At 36.7% G+C, this 20,553-nt stretch overlaps 1 protein-coding gene across 1 annotated transcript; it reads right to left on the bottom strand.

Moving 5' to 3' along the window:
- Window positions 1-2,764: 2,764 nt before the first annotated feature.
- On the bottom strand, window positions 2,765-19,927 carry pemt (phosphatidylethanolamine N-methyltransferase). Its single transcript, XM_058406938.1, has 7 exons — window positions 19,683-19,927; window positions 19,078-19,185; window positions 15,726-15,841; window positions 10,080-10,225; window positions 8,471-8,582; window positions 3,635-3,709; window positions 2,765-3,069 (listed from the first exon to the last, which is right to left on the bottom strand). The coding sequence occupies exons 1-7, from the start codon at window positions 19,752-19,754 to the stop codon at window positions 3,015-3,017; spliced, it is 684 nt and encodes a 227-aa protein (XP_058262921.1). The 5' UTR covers window positions 19,755-19,927; the 3' UTR covers window positions 2,765-3,014.
- Window positions 19,928-20,553: the final 626 nt, after the last annotated feature.

The raw sequence follows: 20,553 nt of genomic DNA, 5'->3' as shown, positions 1-20,553 counted from the left end.
TACATTGTGTGTGTGGAGTGTATCAGGCACATCACTATTATTGGGATTTTATTCCCCCTTTATTAAACAGTTTCTTGAATTTTTAAACTTATTCTGAATTACTATTCAATTAAATTTGTAAAACAGATTTTCTATTTTCTTAGTGAAATGTCCAGAACATTGTAATTGTTTGTGCTTATTTTATGTAAAGCACTAAGAGATAATTAATAATTATTTCTATCTATCTATCTATCTATCTATCTATCTATCTATCTATCTATCTATCTATCTATCTATCTATCTATCAATCATACCCTCATTGGGGGCTGAGCCCCCCTTAAATGAAAATTCTAGAATCGCCCCTGGACGCCATGGCAATAGATACTAATCAACCATTAAATATCAAAGTAAAAAAGAAATTAGGCTACAGTATTTCACACCTCACAAGGAATAGTCAATTTTATTACGGTTACTTTTCTCAAAAAAGACATTCTTGATGCCGTATGCAGCAAACTGCAATCTCCGGAGGACGCAGCATCCGAAATGAGACGCAGCGAATATAGAAACAATGTATATGTGCGGTTTGCTGCCTCTGACTACTCCAATTATCCAATCAAAGGACAGGAAATTGCTGACGTAATCGTATGCCTGCTAGATGGCCCCAATGATGCCAACTCGAAATCTGATTGGTTAATGTAACAATTTTAAGCTCCGGGCGCCTGCACTATTGATTCTGAAAGCCTTAAGGCAGATTTCTTTCACCCTGGCAACACATGATGTCATGAAATATGATTGGATAAATACTTTTATCATAAATATACACTACTGGAAGAGGCGCAACCAAGAGAAAAGCTATGAAATGTACAGAATAGACTATTGGGAATAATTCAATACACATTCATGGAAAAATATATTACATATATTTAAGTGCAAGTCAGTGATTCAGATCTGTCTGATCTGTTTAGGCCAGCAGAGAAGGCCTTTCTGGCCCTGACGGCCCACCACTGATGTATATATATTCACACAAATGAACATCATTTGTTCTAATTGTAGGCACACCTGCTTGCATATTCGCAGTATTAATTGTTACGCTAACAAGGCAGGATTGTGCTTATACTGAAAAGTGTCAAGCAAACATGATAAATTGCTAGCAATTTATCAAGAATCATTATTTTATTTATTTTATTATTTAATTGTGAAAAAGAAAATTCAGATTCCTTTACAATTGGTTTACTGCCACATGCAGACTAAGCATTTACAGGAAACTTAAAAGTTGATGTCCCTGAATCCCTCAAATACCAAAATACTTTAATCCAAAATAAACTTAGGTTTACTCTGCCACTATAGCTATATGTTTACTCTTAGCTGCCATCTACTGATATTTCAGAAAACTAAACCATGCTGCTTTCATTTCTGCTTTTTTATATATATATATATATATATATATATATATATATATATATATATATATATATATATATATATATATAAAAGCACTTTGTAGTTGCATTCATCATTTCCATCCACATCCAAGAGAGTACTTCCAGAGAGTACTTGTACGTTTGTGAGCAAATGTATACAGAATATATACAGAATACACTCAGCATCCGCTTTATTAGGAACACCTGCACATTTATGCAGTTATCTACTAAGAGAATCATGTGGCAGCAGTGAAATGCAAAAAAAAAAAGCAGGTCCAGGTTTTTGTTACCCCTCACACCCTAGTACAATATTCTTTAGTGCATCATTGTGCCGCTCAGCATCACTGTATCTTTTTGTTAATCACCTTCATCACTCAGTGTCTGCTAGCTCCCAAATGAATAACTAAAACTACAGGCCTTTTAACACACAGAAAATAATATGGGTGCAAATAATCATCAAATCACTTTTTTACCTTGTCAAAGATAAAGGTTAGGTATAAAATATCTGTGCAGTTTAGGTGCTGGAAAATGTAATGTGGTGAAAAATAATAATGGTAAATTATTTTTTCACCATTTTCCCAAAGAAAGATGTATTTCTTTGGGATATCTATATTCTATTAGATAATTTTCTACTCATTTGCTGGACTTTGGTTTAGAATATTTGCATTTTTGAATACTATATATATATATATATATATATATATATATATATATATATATATATATATTCAGTTGTGTATATAATATATATATATATATATATATATATACACATATATACACACACACACACAACTGACCAGAACATTTAAGGTTGGCTTATGAGTTGCGAGTTGATTCACTGAGAAATTCATCCTCTACAGTGTTTTGCTGATCTAGAAACAGTTCAGTACAGAGATGCTGGATGAAGGACAATGTGATCATAATGAAGAAGTGTACAATGTACAATGCAGCCAGCCATAAAATGAGTGGGTTTGTGCACTTAAAGCCATAATGTAGCACTTGCTGTGCACAGGAAAAATCTGATTTGTTGACTTTCCATAGATGGCATATGGGAAATGTCTCTCCAGGTTCTGTGACACTTATTTTTGTTGAGTAAAAACATCATGTAAAGGCAGATGAACCAAGATACATTTCCAACAAACTGCATTATATTCTTCATGGTGTTTAAAGTGTGTAAAGCATATGAATGAAAACCAGCAAGAGACAAATAAGTAGGTGAAGTGAAAGGAGCTGACATCATTTTTTAATTTTTTATAATAGACACAATTATGTTACAAGACAAATTGCAGCATTTATATACACAATTTATTATTAGTCTGCAAAGGGCAGAACAATTTTAATTTACCCAAACAACTGAATAATGTACAAAAAATACTGTACGTCTTAGCTGAACTGTCTCAGTTACTTTCTTTCTCTAGGATATTGCCATTAATAAAGTTAACAGAATCTCAAGAGACATAAAACATCGCTAAATAATAATCTATTTTCTTCACATTTGGAATTGGAGTTACTCAGGTCTTCACTGCCACTTTTTCATGAACAGGTACATTTAGAGTGGAGTCTGGATCATCTGGGGCTCTGCTGTGATCCTTAAGCAAACACACTCAAGAATTATTTGTGTTTGCAGCTCAGGCTCCTTTGCTGATAGATGTTCTCTGTGAATGGTCTGCAAATTCAACAAAATAAACACAGGTAGGGAGTGCAGAGGTCATAAATCTCAAGCACCATTGTATTGTACCAACCTGTTCCTGGCACAGACTGATGCCTATGTGTAAACATGGCATACAAGCATGAACTAACAATGCACACATCTGATCACATAATTACCTGAACATCCCCTTATTTATTCTCTATATAAGGATGGTTTTAGCATTAAAATTGTTGATTATCCATAAGACAGAGAGGAACATTTAAGTTGTTGACTACAATGTTCAAGTTACTCATCATTATTTTGGCCACACACTGAGGCCAGACTGCTAATACGCTTCTTTCTTTGTTTTTTATTTGTGTGTCCATTAAGTAGTGTCTTTCTCTCTGTCCCAACGTGTATGCACATGAGAAGACCAAAATCTGTTTTTTGTCTCTGAAATTTTATTTTTTTTTCTTCCTTGTTTCCTTTTAAATGTCAGATGTGTTACCTGTATTACTGATATAACAAAATAGCACTTTAAATTAGTGCAAAATACTTAAAAACAGTTGAATTATTATGTAAAACATTGTATACATCTTACCCCTCATATGCGATGGCCACTTTGTAGCACAATGCCACAACTGCGGTGAGCAGAACTCCTATAGGACTGGCGTTTCTAACACAGACACACACACCATTTTATTAGGAACATCTGTACAACTGCACATTCATGCAGTTAAATAATCAGATACAGATCAGCAGCTTTAGTGAATGCTTAAACCAAATGTATACACACAGTACATAATCTAACTCTTGAAACAAGTTTCTTTAGTTACATTAAAATTTTAATTAGTCTAAATACCATTAATAGCCATTAAAATGTCTTGGTTAAAATTGTTATTGTTGAAAGGTCCTAATGAAGATGAAACTATCAAGTCTCAGTTTCTTAGAGCAAACCTGTCTTCAGTTCATTTTAAGGTGAAGAAGAAGAAGAAGAAGAAGAAGAAGAAGAAGAAGAAGAAGAAGAAGAAGAAAAAAAAGAAGAAAAAGAAAAAGAAACATAAGAGGAAGAGAAACAATTACAATATGGTTCCAATAACTTCAGTCATTGATTCATAATTATAATTGCAGACTCACTTAAAAAATCAGTACCAGAGTTAGCATCACCTATAAAGTATCTTTCAACCTCAAATCAACAGCAAGTCCAGAAAGGAGCTAAAAATGCCCCAAACACCATTAGCATTTTTCTTTTTCCCAAGATGTCCCTCAATTTTTAATGAGCTGTATTCAACTGAATAAAATTCAGAAATATTAATCTGCAGTGGTGCATAGATTCAACAAAGCCCACACAAGACAATTTCATTGTTTCATGGCAGTTTTCTCTTTTGGGCCCATCAAATAGAATTTGCTCCAACCTCAAGAAGACTATAACACTGCAAAGATCAACATCTTTACCACAAACCATCATGCACTGAAATACCAGGGCAGAGGGATGATGACTCAGTGTTGTAAACAGAACAACAGCATGTGTAGAGCTGAGCAGCAGATGATCACATGCTTTTCTCAAGCTGTCACTCGCTTCCTTCAGAGGACAGACATTCAAACCACACATGGAAAGCCAGATCTCTATATCTTCAGACCTACATCATATCTAGAGCACTGAAATTTTCTATTAAAATGCTTTCATCTTTATTTCTTACACCTCAAAGATGCAGTAATAAAATGTATCATTTTAAAAAACAATAGGCAATGACTTTAGTGGGCCCTAATCAAAATTCAGATGTCTCAAACGCATACTTTTGAACTAAATATGTCAGAATATATTATAATATATTTCGAATCTGCCAAATGCCATAAATAATACATAAATGTAAAATATACTGGTACACAATCTGTAACTATATTTTGTATTATATTTTGAGGTTGATGACAAGAAAATAAGGTCATCCAAGCATGCATAACCCATACACTCTACATGTCCAATACTTGTTTTAAACCATCGGGTTACATTGTCATAGGAGAATATTTTTACACTTCAATTCACATAATAAACAGACATAAATAGACAATGAATGGCAATAAAATCAGTGTCTGGAAGCATGAAACCCAGAACTCCCTAAACTATAAAAATTCATGGTGTGTTCATTTAGACATATGAAGCAGGTTAATCTGGGTAATGACAAATGATGTCCTCACAGACCTGCAGCAGTATTTCAATTTTTACAAAAGTATAATGACCTGTGGAGTAAAGGTCCCAGTAAAAGCAAGGATATAATAGAACAAACATAACAAAATTATGTTGCTCTTAGCAACAAGAATAAATTAGCTTAAGTAAGAAATTCAGGCAAATTCTGAAAGCATGTCTGGGTGAATGGAATGACATTACCCTCTACTCTGTCAATCATGGTGACTCCTCCAAGCGTGTCATCTGAATATTTTCACATCCAACTTTCTAGTCAACTAGGAGCCTATAACTAGGTGAACCTAGAGTAATCTAAGAGGCTTTAAATTTGTTATGCCCCATGCTTTATATACTAAGCCTGCTAAGTCAGCAAAACTATGCTTATTTGAAGGCAGGTTTCTCCCAAGTCACACCTCAATCTCCCTGCCAGGCTGGATCATTCTTATTTCTAACTGTTCAGAGTATTCCATTCACAGACACTTCTGGAAGCACAGTCCCTTCCTCCCACTCTCATTCCTGGGTTTTTCTAAAGTTGACAAGGTTGTTTTAAATAGAGAAAGTTTTTTAATTCATTAATCTGAAATACAAATCTATCAGATCTAGCTAACACTAAACAATTATGTATTTAACATTAGTTTAACATTATTAGGCAAAATAACTGGCTCTTTCTGTTTTCAGCTGAAGGAGAAAAAAGATGAAGATTTTTGCCACATATCTCTGCCTTGATGTCTCATTCACTCTATTTTCCTGTCTGAATAAAACACCCACTAACAAAAAAGCCTGTCTTCACATCCTAATGAAAGAAGTAGGTTAATTGGATGAAACATGATAGTCTGTTTCTTCAGTTCTCAGGAAAGGATTTTAGCTGCTTGGATATTCTGTCACAGACACCCACAGTCTTGCTGACTTGCCAGTATGCGTAATTTCAGTGAATAAAAAAGGACAGTTCACTGAGAACCATGTGACTCAAATGAGCTGGGTGTACAAGCTAAAAACTGCATATGGCCAGGGCAGGACCTGAGTATCACCATGCTCACACGTTTTTGGGCTTCATTCTAATAAAATAGGTTGTAATGTGTCAAGTTTTCCTTTGTGTGGTTAGCTGTAAGCCTTTCAAACTCCTGGGTTCTCTGACACATGAACAAAGGTTATATTGAAAGTGGAAAAAAACACTGCAAAAAAATGAAAGATGCAGAGAATAAAAGAGAAAGAGGCCACAGGAGCACGGTTTGGGAGGCCATAGGCCAGTCGCTCCAGCAACAGCTGCCTAGCAACCAAGCCAGGCAGTTGCTCATAGACTTTTTGCCATTGTTGCCATCGTAACCACATGTAGGTACGTGATATGTTTTACACATCCACTAAGGCAGAAATTTGAGAGTGATGAAAAAGGCACTAGTTACATCACAATTTCACTGGAGCTTAAAGTGCTTCTGATACAGCACTGCATGCATCATTTCATTTTTAAGCCCATTTCAACATGCTATTTATGCTAAAAAGCACAAATTCCTTGAATTAATAAGAATTTGATCATTATTTCTTTTCCACTCATGTTGTGCATTTGTGCTTTTAGGTTTTAGAGGGTTTTTTTTTGTGGTTTTAGATTTACAATAGTGTTTGCTATAGCTCTGTAGCTTTTCTTTGTAATCAAGTAAACTGCAAATGGTCTATACACTGCCATTAGCACATCTGGCTTATATTCCACCCAGCTGTCCTGATGATAACAGTGCTAAAAACCTCAGACACCTGCTCTGGGTTGATCATCAGCTTTGTATAAATGTGTAATTCATCTGTAAATCCGTAGAAAAAAAAAATGGTAGAAAAACAAACCACATCCAATTCAATCTTCGCTCACCTGCCTTGACTCGCATATGAACTTAAGTGACATCCCATTCCTAATCCATAGGGTTCAATATGACGTCGGTCCACCCTTTGCAGCTATAACAGCTTCAACTCTTCTGGGAAGGCTGTCCACAAGGTTTAGGAGTGTGTTTATGGGAATTTTTGACCATTCTTCCAGAAGCGCATTTGTGAGGTCACACACTGATGTTGGACGAGAAGGCCTGGCTCTCAGTCTCCGCTCTAATTCATCCCAAAGGTGTTCTATCGGGTTGAGGTCAGGACTCTGTGCAGGCCAGTCAAGTTCATCCACACCAGACTCTGTCATCCATGTCTTTATGGACCTTGCTTTGTGCACTGGTGCACAGTCATGTTGGAAGAGGAAGGGGCCAGTTCCAAACTGTTCCCACAAAGTTGGGAGCATGGAATTGTCCAAAATGTCTTGGTACGCTGAAGCATTCAGAGTTCCTTTCACTGGAACTAAGGGGCCAAGCCCAGCTCCTGAAAAACAACCCCACACCATAATCCCCCCTCCACCAAACTTTACATTTGGCACAATGCAGTCAGACAAGTACCGTTCTCCTGGCAACCGCCAAACCCAGACTCGTCCATCAGATCGCCAGATGGAGAAGCGCGATTTGTCACTCCAGAGAACGCGTCTCCACTGCTCTAGAGTCCAGTGGCGGCGTGCTTTACACCACTGCATCCGACGCTTTGCATTGCACTTGGTGATGTATGGCTTGGATGCAGCTGCTCGGCCATGGAAACCCATTCCATGAAGCTCTCTGCGCACTGTTCTTGAGCTAATCTGAAGGCTACATGAAGTTTGGAGGTCTGTAGCGATTGACTCTGCAGAAAGTTGGCGACCTCTTCGCACTATGCGCCTCAGTATCCGCTGACCCCGCTCCGTCAGTTTACGTGGCCTACCACTTCGTGGCTGAGTTGCTGTCGTTCCCAAACACTTCCACATTCTTATAATACAGCTGACAGTTGACTGTGGAATATTTAGGAGTGAGGAAATTTCACGACTGGATTTGTTGCACAGGTGGCATCCTATCACAGTTCCACGCTGGAATTCACTGAGCTCCTGAGAGCGACCCATTCTTTCACAAATGTTTGTAAAAACAGTCTGCATGCCTAGGTGCTTGATTTTATACACCTGTGGCCATGGAAGTGATTGGAACACCTGATTCTGATTATTTGGATGGGTGAGCGAATACTTTTGGCAATATAGTGTATATATATATTACATCCATGCAACATGTGCGCCTTTTATATACACAGATTTTGAAAATATGTGAACTACTATATCTAGTTCTACTATATGTGAAATACTCTGAAGTACTCTGAACTATTTAGCCAATATGAAATGCTTTTAATTTTAAACAAACCAGACACAAATAATCTCACAGGACTCACATTAGGGCCAGGCCTAGGTAGTTGGCAGTGCTTCCCCAGTACATTGGGTTATCCATGAAGTTAAAGGGAAAGCCAGTCACCTTCTTCTCCATCAGTATACCAAAGTAATCTCCTGTCAAAATAAACGTGAAACAGTATTCAGACAAATTCTCACAGCCATGAAAGAAATTAAACATTGGTCAAAATCATTAAATGTTTCTCCTTACAATTTTCAAATGCACATACTGCATCAGCTTGACCTTTATAAAATTGATGCTATACAATGTCTTCTAACCAACCATCTAAGCCCTTTAAGAAATGAGTTAACACAGAAATGAAAAAGTGCTCGACATGGACACAGAGCCCCACTTAACTGTTCTATGCTCTTCCCCATAGCTCTGTAAAGCCAGCAGCCTGTGTGATCAATCGGCATAGCTTCACCATGTAAATCATTTAAATAAGTACAAGAAGTGCATCATTTATTGGCCATATTTAAATTCTGTTTGGCAAGAAAATCTGCCAATCCGGCAGTTCAATTGTACAATTAAACTATACAAACATCCAGGAAATAGCCTTAACTGAACATAGTCACAGCCTAGATCCTCTCATCACAACTGCACAAACTACAGCTGAGAATCTTAGTGTTATAATTAAAAACACTTTAAATTTGAAACTCATATTAGTTTCTAGAACATTAATAAGTCATTATACACATTACTATAATTATTTATGAAAATGCATTACAGTTCATAGTCTGCCTGCCGAGCCTACCCCAAGCTGGCCAAGATGTGCAAGACCTGCTCTGGGCTGGCCAGGGTTCCAGATTTTTGGACCTGCACCCACAAAGGCCACTGGCTGACGGTGGAGCAAAGCACTACCTGAATTTGGGCCGCTATGAGAGCAGAGGGTAATTCACGTGTTACACTACGCAACACCCATCACCCCTTTCTGTGTGCTGTCAAAGCATGCCTGGCAACCAGAAATAACAGCAGCAGCTCCTCACGGTCTGAGAGAATCCAAAAGACTATATAAACGGGCATGGCACAATGTACAATGCTTAAGCCATTTCTCTGACAGAAACCACCTAGACCCCCAACACTTTTGTGGACCAGACCCCAAGCCCAGAGAGTCAACCAGACTCACTCTTCACCTAAGAAAATAAAACACTGTGCAATGATTTTGCTTGGTCTATGTGTGTGTTTTGTCTGCTGTAGCTGTGAGTAGTTACAATATAACCCTTGATGAACCCCTTTTCTAAGATTGAGAAGAATGAGGAAGGTATCATGCAGGAAGGTTCATATTAATGAACAGCAAGTAGTATATTTTAAACTTTTATTAGTTGGATTTAATGTTTTGTAACATCCAAGAAATAATTTAGTTTCATCCATACACAAGTAAATGTAATAAAAACTAATTAAAAAAAAAATTAATTTGCTACACATGATTTAAATCTGTTTTTTTGTCTTAGATTATGTGGAGCATCTGCTGCACAAGTCTGTGTGTATGAGCTGTTACTAGAGAAACAATAAATGTATCAGTATGTGAATGTTTACCTCATCATGATCTATAAAACAGAGACTGCAGGATAAGATGAACATGCATGATTTGAATGTGAAGATGAGGTACCTACCAAGGAACGTCCCAGTGAAGCCCAGGGCCAGAAAGCTACTGATAACAAACTGTGAGCCAATTAGCATTAGAGCTATGCCCATGTAATACACCTGCACTCTGTCCAGCAGCTCCAGCTTAGGTTGGTCCTCCATCGCTACCATAAAACTAACAGAAAATAATGGAGATTTAACAACAGTCCATTTTAAAGTACTTAAATATTCAAATAAAACACTTTCTTTTTATAAAAAGGACACAGAGTCACTGATGTGAAGCAACATGTATGTCCCATCCAAAATGGAACACTTGCTGCCTTGAGGTCCTGTTCTGCATGTGCCTGCAACGGCACTCTCTATGCACTCTTAATTTGCTTTGGGGTGACACCCATCGACTCAGCAGTATCTGAGTCAAAACCCCGTTACATAGGGCAAAACAGTGAAGGAGCTTGTTAATCAGGGAACAGCAGGGTGAATGAAGCAAAATAAAAGCTAAATAGAGAAAAAGTTACGTAAAGATGTAGCAAGAGAAGTTCTGCAGGGGTTTAGGCAGCATTTGGGGCAGTGAACATACAAGCCTGCTTTCCAATGTAGAGCTGAATGGCTCTGAGCAAGAGTTGTTTCAATGTTATTTCCACATCAGGATAGTTAAGCTCAGAACACAAACTATACTCGTGCATTTTTGGGCATGGTTTGGGCAACAAAGTGTGTATATATATATACTACCAGTCAAAAGTTTGGACACACCTTTTAATTCAATGTTTTTTGTTTAGGGATTTATTTTCTACATTCTAGAACAATACTGGAGATTTCAAAACTATGAAATAACACACATGGACTTCAGTAATCCATATGTAATGACAACAAAAAAACAGTCAGTTGTTATTTTAAGACACGAAGGTCAGGTGTTCTGGAATAGTTCTTGCAAGAACAGTATTGTCAAGTGCATTTGCAAAACCCATCAAGCACCATGATGAAACTGGCTCACATGAAGACCATCCCAGTAAAGCAAGACCAAAATTTACCTCTGCTGCAGAGGAGAAGTTCATTTAGAGTTACCAGCCTCAGAAATCACCAATTAACAGCACCTCAGATTAGAGCCATTATGACGGCTTTACAGAGCATCGGTACTAGACATATCTGGTATATATATATATATCTGTGCATTAGATAATTTGTCTGTTAACTGATACTATCTTCAGCTCAGATAGCTTATGGTTTTCATATTGTTTTCAGATACAGGGAATATAACTACAATGTTTTGCTCAGATAATTTAAGTTACATAGTCAATATAGTTTTAGAACTGCCAGTGTTTCATAATCTTATTTATTTTCAAGCAAAATGATTTTAAGAAAGAGGGCAAGCATGACGTCAAGGGTAACAATGCATCAATAGGCAAGAGAAAGATAAGAGGAAGTGATGAAGTGAGGGAAATTGATTTGTAAAACTGGCAATGGATGAATCATATTGTGCTTTTAGGGGCAAAAACACAATAGACCATTGAGTGTGATCAGTCAGTGAAGCTAAAATCTCCTACAAAAGATTCTACTGCTTCACTCAGTGCTAAGATGGAACAGCATTACACAGACATAATATCTTCAGAAGAACAGCTGGCATACTGGCCTACTTTTAAACAAAGGATTTATACCTACTAAAATAAAATTACAATAACATGTAATAATAACAAGAAAATGCAACATGCTATGAAATCATGATGTGCTGTAAATATTTACAAAGCTGTTCATAAATCCTTTATAATTTAAATTCCAGTCATATGAAAAAAAGACTAAGATTAATTCCACAACATTAAATGCAACAACCTAAAAAAAACCACACACATATATATATATTTGTATACATATTCAGACAATCTTTATATGTATGTGTATATATGTATATATATATATATATATATATATATATATATATATATATATATATATATATATATATATATATATATATATATATATACATATACACAAAGATTGTCTGAATATGTGCCCTAGATTTCCAACATGATAAAAGTACATTACTTGAAAATTAAAGACAGCACTGGTGTGATTCTTCTAGACTCTTGGCAGCATTTTGTTTAATTTACAATGGTAATTACTTTAACATGAAATTATGCAGTAGGTTGTATCATTATGGCCCAACAGACTACCTACCTTATATATTTGTATAAATAAATTATTAGTTCACAATTAATACAAAACCCTACATGACTAAATGCATGCATATACAGTACTTGTACATTAATAATGTCAAATTTATTAAGGATATAGTTATGTTACATTTAATAGTGTAGCTAATGGACTGGCATTTTTTACAGGCATACCTCAAACTTGTTCACAGTCCTCAATCTGACACTAGACTCCACTGCTTGGAAATATTCACTAATACATTCCACGAGCATGAGGAGTGAGCATAAACCATTATAAAAATTATTTACTGGAAAGCAATGGTATTAGAATGCAATTGTTTAGTTTTACTAATCAATTGATTTTGTATACATTGTCTCAGAGGTGGGGCATTGGTGGCTCAGTGGTAGGTTTCTCGCCTACCATGCGGAAGCCTGGGTTAAATTCCCAGCTAATGCCCAAAACCCCAGCCACTGGATGCAGTGCCGGTCCCAAGCCCGGATAAAAAGGGAGGGTTGTGTCAGGAAGGGCATCCGGCGTAAAACCTGTGCCAAGTTGTTGTGCGGAACTGGTCCGCTGTGGCGACCCCTCACACACAGGGAGCAGCCGAAAGAACAACAACAACATTGTCTCAGCGGTCTGTATTTGTACACATATTTATGGCATTTCACTCGATCAGTGAATACATTGATATTGGTTCAATCGGTCGCAGACTAAGAATATCATCAGTCTAAAACAGAGGTGTGTGTGTTAGTCATTTTTGTGTTTATATTTGTTTAGTGATCAAAATATTTGTTTAGATAAATGCAATATATACTTCTATATTTTGAAAGAATAGCATTTAAAAATAGGGCTTTTGGAAAAAACTGCAATGTTTCATTCACAAATTTTAACAACTTTATTTAATTTTAATTGACTTATTTAGACATTTTTAAAATTATACATCTTTATTCAGCTCCTAAACGAGGTGACGTGAATCTTTCTGGCAATCTTTCTATCTTCTGAGGTCCTTTAAACAGCATTTCATTCTGGGCAAGCTAACAAACAGCTACTCAAGCCATGATACTATCCACAGCCATAAGACAAAACAAAAAAAGACCACTGATCTAAGATTCAACAACTTCCATCACACAAACCAACCATAAGCCTGCCATGCATCACTGTCAATGTCTGAGCATATCATCCCACAGAGAGTCAGTGCTATGAATAGCTTCAGTGCATAATCTTTATAAATCATGAAATCCCACTTCAGTGCAGAGGCTACTGAGTATAATCGTGTATTTATAACCCATCTAATGACACATAAAGACATTAAGTATGCACAAAGAAATCAGAATTACATTGTGATGTGGGTTGTGAATTAACCATTTATATAAATGTGTAAATGTTCTATTAAATAACAGAGTATTACTGTCCACTGCCCATGATAGGTTCAGATTCCTATTCTAGGCTGACTGTGCTTCACCCTGGTATAGCCCATCAACCCCAAAGTCTAATGTTTTTGCATGCTGAGATGTGTTTGGCTGTAGGGTGCTTATTTCAGTTACTTTATCCTTTCTGGTAGATAATCTGGTCATTTTCCTCTCTCATCAACACAGCATTTCTATTCACAGAACTGTCACTCACTCAAGGTGTTTTGTTTTCACACCATTCTGTGTAAACTTTAAATAGACTCTGAGATCAGCAGTTTATGAAATACTCAATCCTGCCCTTCTGGTACCAAATCTAAGCCTTGAACAAAATCACAGTTCACAATATTTCTTCATTCTGATGTCTGTTGTGAACATTAAGTGAAGCGGCTGACTGGGATTTGCATCATTTTTTTTTACATTTCACTGTTGTCACATAAAGGTTATTATAATAGCAAAGGAGGACTATATCTGAAATGGAATGTTCAAAAAGCATGTGTGTGATGGTCAGTGGTCTATATTTTTAAACCATATAGATTATTTCGAAGATTATATTTTAAGTAATGTACCAGTACCTACCCTACAAGTATACCACTGACCTGGTGTTTGCTTCTGAACTGAGGTTAAAAATACATAAGGATTTTTCACCATCAGGAGACACAAAGGCTCAAACTGTACATAATACTGAAACTAGGTCCTTCCTAATTGTACAGTATATGTGAATAGTACCACTCACATATTAGCAGAATGGAATAGATGTTCCTCTTTTGTTTACTCCCTGATGATTTCCTCAAATCCGATGATTGCTCACGTCAGAAAATCATGCAAATGTAAAAGACTTTACCAATCTATGTTGAATTATGTATACTGAGCTAAACAGCTGCCCTGCAATGGAAATTTTCCCTCACTACCCTCTTGTTTCAAAATCCTCCAGCATATACATAGGAAGGAGCTCCTGCCAATGAGGTCAAAGACAGTGAAGGGAATACACAGGTCACCCACAGTGAAGTATATACACTATATAATATTATATACTGTGCTAAACAAGACTCCAATGTTACTATAATCTACTATGCTTTTATATTGTGAATATTTTACGATTTTAATCAATTGAAAATAGAAAGACGTACTGAAAAAATGGCGTTGTCCCTCCAGTACTGTTCAAGAGACATGTAATATCTGTGCCAAGGTGTGCTGAAGATGTTATGGCAGCTCATGGTGGCCCAACACCATATGAACATACTTTATGCTGTTTTGTCCCTTTCAGCCATGTGCAGATATTTCTAACAAATGTACTTGGTCATAAAATCTAAAACATAACATACATGAAGAGGTTAAACTGAAAAAAAAAAGCATCTACAACCAAATACATAGGACTGCAATGTGCTGTGACATTTCAACATTCAGTTCAAAGGTACTCAATCCAACCTATCAAAATATTAACTATACTATTCACACCAGTGTCAACAACCACTATTTCTGCAGCACTATTGTGAAATCTACACTACCAGTCAAAAGTTTGGACACACCTTTTAATTCAATGTTTTTTGTTTAGGGATTTATTTTCTACATTCTAGAACAATACTGGAGATTTCAAAACTATGAAATAACACACATGGACTTAAGTAATCCATATGTAATGACAACAAAAAACAGTCAGTTGTTATTTTAAGACACGAAGGTCAGGTGTTCTGGAATAGTTCTTGCAAGAATAGTATTGTCAAGTGCATTTGCAAAACCCATCAAGCACCATGATGAAACTGGCTCACATGAAGACCATCCCAGTAAAGCAAGACCAAAATTTACCTCTGCTGCAGAGGAGAAGTTCATTTAGAGTTACCAGCCTCAGAAATCACCAATTAACAGCACCTCAGATTAGAGCCGTTATGACGGCTTTACAGAGCATCAGTAGCAGACATATCTCAATATCAACTGTTCAAACAAGATTATTGTGTATTTCGGCCGCCTTCAGCATTGATTTACAATGTAGAAAGAAATAAACATCAGGAAAGACCATGGAATTAGAAGATGTGTCCAAACTTTTGACTGGTAGTGTATGTTTGTCTAAGTTTGAAGTCTATGGAGCCTAGGTTTGACTGCTAAGCAAGTTATTTGTATTACCTGTGACTGCGGTAAATATTGAGAAGTAGAATGACAACTCCCAGGCTGTAGCAGGCCACATACGGGCTTTTGAACAAGCGTGTCAGACCTCGTGTTCTGTGTTCCCATCTGGCAACCTAAAATATTTAAGTGCAGAGATCAGTAACTGAATGATTAGCTTAAAGATCAGAGTAGTATACTTAAAAATACCTTAAACATACCTTACCAGAAATAATAAAGATTCTTTTTAATGAATGTGTTATGTGTATGATTCAAAAATTGTCTGCATTTTTAACGGGGCATATGGGGTTTAGGTGTAAAATAAAACTCTCTAATTTTTTTTCATTTGGGACCCTTTAAGGCTGTGGTTGGTGCTTATGCTGCTTCCTGTTAAGTCAGTTTATTCTGTTCAGTTTACAAGGTGATTAAAATAGTAAACCAAAGGAACCTAAAGCCAAAGAAATAGACTAAAAATGATTGTGTAAAGCAGAGTAGTTGCTGAATATGGATAGGCCTTAACACTAAGAATGGGATTGATTTGATTTTGCTAAGTTGCATGTTTCATGCTTGCCAATCCTGAAATCACCTCAATCCTGAGGTGCTGAAATATAAATAAATAGACCTCAAAAATCATAAAAATTAAAAATAATAATTTCCCTAAAATTCTGCCACAATGCCATTCAAATCATATTTAGCTTGTTAATCTGCCTTAATTTTTGTTAGCTTGTTCTTTGTGCACTCAATATTCCATGTACAAAAATCTACTGTATAAATGACCTTGCTGAAACAAATCCAGAAAAAAACACTATATTTAACATTAATTTGGAACAAAAGTATCAACTACCAGCTGAAGGGTCTTTTGACAATTTATGTGATTGTGCAGGGTTTTGAGTGTGTGGATATTTCTGAGAGGGGTGTTTATGTGTGTGTGATTTCAAATAATAATAATAATACCTAAACATTGCATTTATGTTGTGCAACTTAACTTTCACGTTTCAGTCTAACTACAGCTCAAGCATGACATAAGCCTTTACTGTCTTTCTGGAAGACTTTGTGGCTTTTGTAAGAGGATGTCAAGACCCAAGGTTTCCCAGCAGAACATTGCCCAAAGCAGGACACTGCCTCCACCGGGTTGCCTTCTTCCCATAGTGCATCCTGAGTCCATGTGTTCACCAGGTAAGGGACACACGTGCACCTGGCCATCCACGTGATGTAAAAGAAAACGTGATTCATCAGACCAGGCCACCTTCTTCCATTGCTCCGTTGGCCACTTCTAATGCTCACGTGCCCATTGTTGGCACTTTCAGCAGTGCACAGGGATCAGTATGGGCACCCTGACTGGTCTGTGGCTATGCAGCCCCATATGCAACAAACTGTGATGCACTGACACCTTTCTATCAGAACCAGCATTAACTTCAGTATTAATCTGAGCAACAGTAGCTCGTCTGTTGGATCAGACCACATGAGCCAGCCTTCACTCCCCATGTGCATCATTGAGCCTTGGCAATCCATGACCCTGTCGCTGGTTCACCACTGTTCCTTTCTTCTCCATCAGTCTAGAAGTCTGCTGGGAAGTAACACAGCAAGAGAAGCACATTTCTTTAAACAAGCACTAGTTCATGTATTTCAGGAAGAGGTAGGTCTTAGCATACCATTTCAAGACTGCCAGTGACTCAGATGTTCAGATATTACAGGGAAGTTCATTCCACCACCTAGGTGCCACACTTGTACACTTGCTTATTTATGCAGTTATCTTACGTGGCAGCGGTGTCATGCATAAAACCATGCAGATTTTAGCAACAGTTTATATTAATATTAAGTGGGTAACAATGTAATCTCAGTGATTTTAACCCTGGCAGAACATGTTGCAGCTGCATGTTGCAATTGTTGGTGACTGACAGGCTGTATTCAATGTTCCTATAACTGCTGATCCCCTGGGATTTTCATGCACAACAGTCAATAGACTGCAACTCAGAATGGCACCTGAAAGAAAAAACATCCAGTGAGTGGCAGTTCTGTGGACAGAAATGCCTTGGGGATGACAGAGTTAATAGACTATGGCCAGATCTTTATGAGCTGCCTGAAAGGCTACAGTAACTCAGCCAACCCCTCTGTACAGTTGGGCTGAGCAGCAAAGCATCTCAAAATGCACAATGCATCAAACTTTCATTTTCTAGAATTGTTCCATGCTGCTCTTTTTTCCTCCATCCATCTCCCCAGGCAAGTTCACACAAGCGATACACAAAATATTCCTTCATATGAAGTCATTTTAATGCAAAATTTAATAGCTCTGTATGTTTCTGTTTTTTTTTTTTTTTAGTAATTATTAATATAAAGGCTAAAAACTGTAGGCTAAATATTCTTCAGAAACTCATAAGATACCTCATAAGCGATATTTGTAATTACACCAAGAGTTACAAATCATTTAGAATAGACGATAAAATCATCAGAATATCTGCAAAGCAAGTCTCATAAACTAGCCTTTTACACCAAGACGAATTATGTTCTAATGAGGTGTAGGAATAAGAATGAAAACTTTGTTCAGTGGAATGGTCAAGTGGTGACTAATGAGCATGACTTGATTCCCTTTCTTACTGTGCAAAATTCAAAAACAGAAGGGCAAACAGCATGTTTTGTCATTACAAAGTAGGACCATGGATCAAGGCCCTGTTTTCTTTTGTCAGGACTGCTCTGGAAACGGACAGCTTTATCATGTCTTATATAACTATTTTCAACTGTACTGACTAAACCATCATTTTCAGAATGGTGAATGTTGGATCAAAAGCACACTCAGTAAATGGATCAAAGAAAGCATATTTCTTATGATGGAATGTTAATAAAATGAAAATTTAAATGCATTAGTCTTGAATTATAGCATTACTGTTGAAAGGAAACCACATATCTGTAATATGGCAACTCAAAAGAAATCCATGCAAATGAATTAACTAATAGCATTACTTAACATAACCAGCTTATTTACAAAACAGTCAATATTATCAATGCTGTTAGGATAAAATGTTACTTTCAGTTAAATTGGTAAATATGGCAAATATAAGGTAATATCTTCTATATTAATCATTCTCAATAGGTAACACAATATAGCATTTCATAATAGCTTTAAAGAATCTCCTTCTAAATAATGCACACTAAATTTCGGATATTCTGTATAAACTTCTGTATAATTCACACGTGTACAAAAACTAACAACAATCCTATACCGGCAGACTGAAACTGCAAATTATAACATTATACTTTTGATATTTAGAAACAGAAAAACATATAGTAAATTCAAATTCCTTTTATTTCACTTTCAGTATTCTGTACACAAGTAGGGAAATGCAGCAACACACTACTGCGCATGTGTTGAGCTCACCACATTCCAGAAGATTGGGTTGAAGATGATGGTAATGACAGCCATGCAGAAGCTGGGCCCTCTCAGATCAATGTACTTCATTATCTCATACAACACAGACATGTCTGCCTGAAAAAAAAGGAAGAAAGAGAAGGAATGCTCAAACCACCAGTGTCATGTGTTGCACACGAGAATTAATGTTGTCATACATCTAATTTTGTAACAGCAACAAGTCTGATTTTCCTGCCTATGCCATAAGGTGATGGAGGCATTCTGATCTGGGGTTGTCCGATTTTGTCCATTTGTCTGAGATTCTCATTCGTACAATACCTGAAGAATGCGTGGTTAAATGTCTGTAGGATTTCTACGGAATTATCACTGTAACAAGCAGACACATTCACTTTTAAAACTGAATCACTTCTAAAATTGTTGCAAACATGGACAAAGTCACAGCAAGCACAAGTATGAACACCCAAAGAAACTTGACGAATTAAGGCACTTTTGCATGATCGGAGTAACATCATTTATATCTTTTTGTTATCTATCTGTTTTGAGATTAGAAATATAGCAGTCGTCTGACATGTTTTTATCAATGCTCTGTACGTTTGAGATAAGGATGTGTGTACCTTGCTAAAGTCCACTTTATCGAGCCCTCCACAGCAGTCAGGATGAATCTCACTGATCGCAGCGGATTTCATGAAAACACATTCATTTCACTTTAGCTCTAAGCTACAGAACATGCTCTGCTGCCGCAAACACCAGTTATGAACATTTTAAGGAATAATATAATTTATTTCAACCTGACGCTAGTGCTGTTTCCAATGCATGTAAAACATTTCAACTTTAACCTGATGCTGAAATGAATTGTGGGTATTGAAGTTCAAACTGTACCGAGTATGATGTTCCGGTTGCAGCATTACTTGAGCGCCAACAGGCGTGTGAACTCATTTTACTTCCGGATTTTGTATCTATAAACGTCACATAGGTCAAATATACAATGGCAGTAAATGCAATTGAAAAAACACAAATAAACGAGTTATGCTTGATGAAAATACATCATTATGAATAATAAATAAAGAAAAGGGAAGAGCAAGAGGAATTTATCATCATGTTTCAGTCTCTGGCTCTTTAAGGATGCGAATCACAAAAAGTTTGGATGTAACTTCTACGACTCTGGGAGTCATATGAAGACATTTAACATTTATGGAATAAGTCTCGCTTGTGCAGTATGGTGTTTTTCCAGTATAGGAAAGTCATCAGAAGGAATTTACATTTTCTGGTTTTTGATTTAAACATTTGTCCATTTAAATGCATTAAAGATAATTAACAGTGGACTTTTCTACCCACCTAAACCCTAGCAACTTCTTGAAGTACAACCAGTTACAAACACCCTAACACACACCTCCCTAGTAAACTGCATTAGCAACACTACAACAACCACCTGCGAACCTACAGAAAGTGGTGCCATGTATCAGGATGATAATGCACCAATACACA

The sequence above is a fragment of the Hemibagrus wyckioides genome, linkage group LG13, assembly GCF_019097595.1.
Source record: "Hemibagrus wyckioides isolate EC202008001 linkage group LG13, SWU_Hwy_1.0, whole genome shotgun sequence".
Classification (NCBI taxonomy): Eukaryota; Metazoa; Chordata; class Actinopteri; order Siluriformes; family Bagridae; genus Hemibagrus; species Hemibagrus wyckioides.
The sequence above is the reverse complement of the archived record's forward strand: the minus strand, read 5'-3'. Positions and strand labels throughout refer to the sequence as shown.

Bases quoted from the DNA above. Each gene is read 5' to 3' on its own strand.
- pemt (XM_058406938.1), bottom strand. From the start codon at position 19,754: ATGAAATCCGCTGCGATCAGTGAGATTCATCCTGACTGCTGTGGAGGG. The intron at 19,186-19,682 runs GTACACACATCC...CTTTTTTTTCAG, and splicing joins ATAAAGTGGACTTTAGCAAG to GCAGACATGTCTGTGTTGTA. The intron at 3,070-3,634 runs GTAAGATGTATA...TTGAATTTGCAG, and splicing joins GTGGCCATCGCATATGAGGG to ACCATTCACAGAGAACATCT.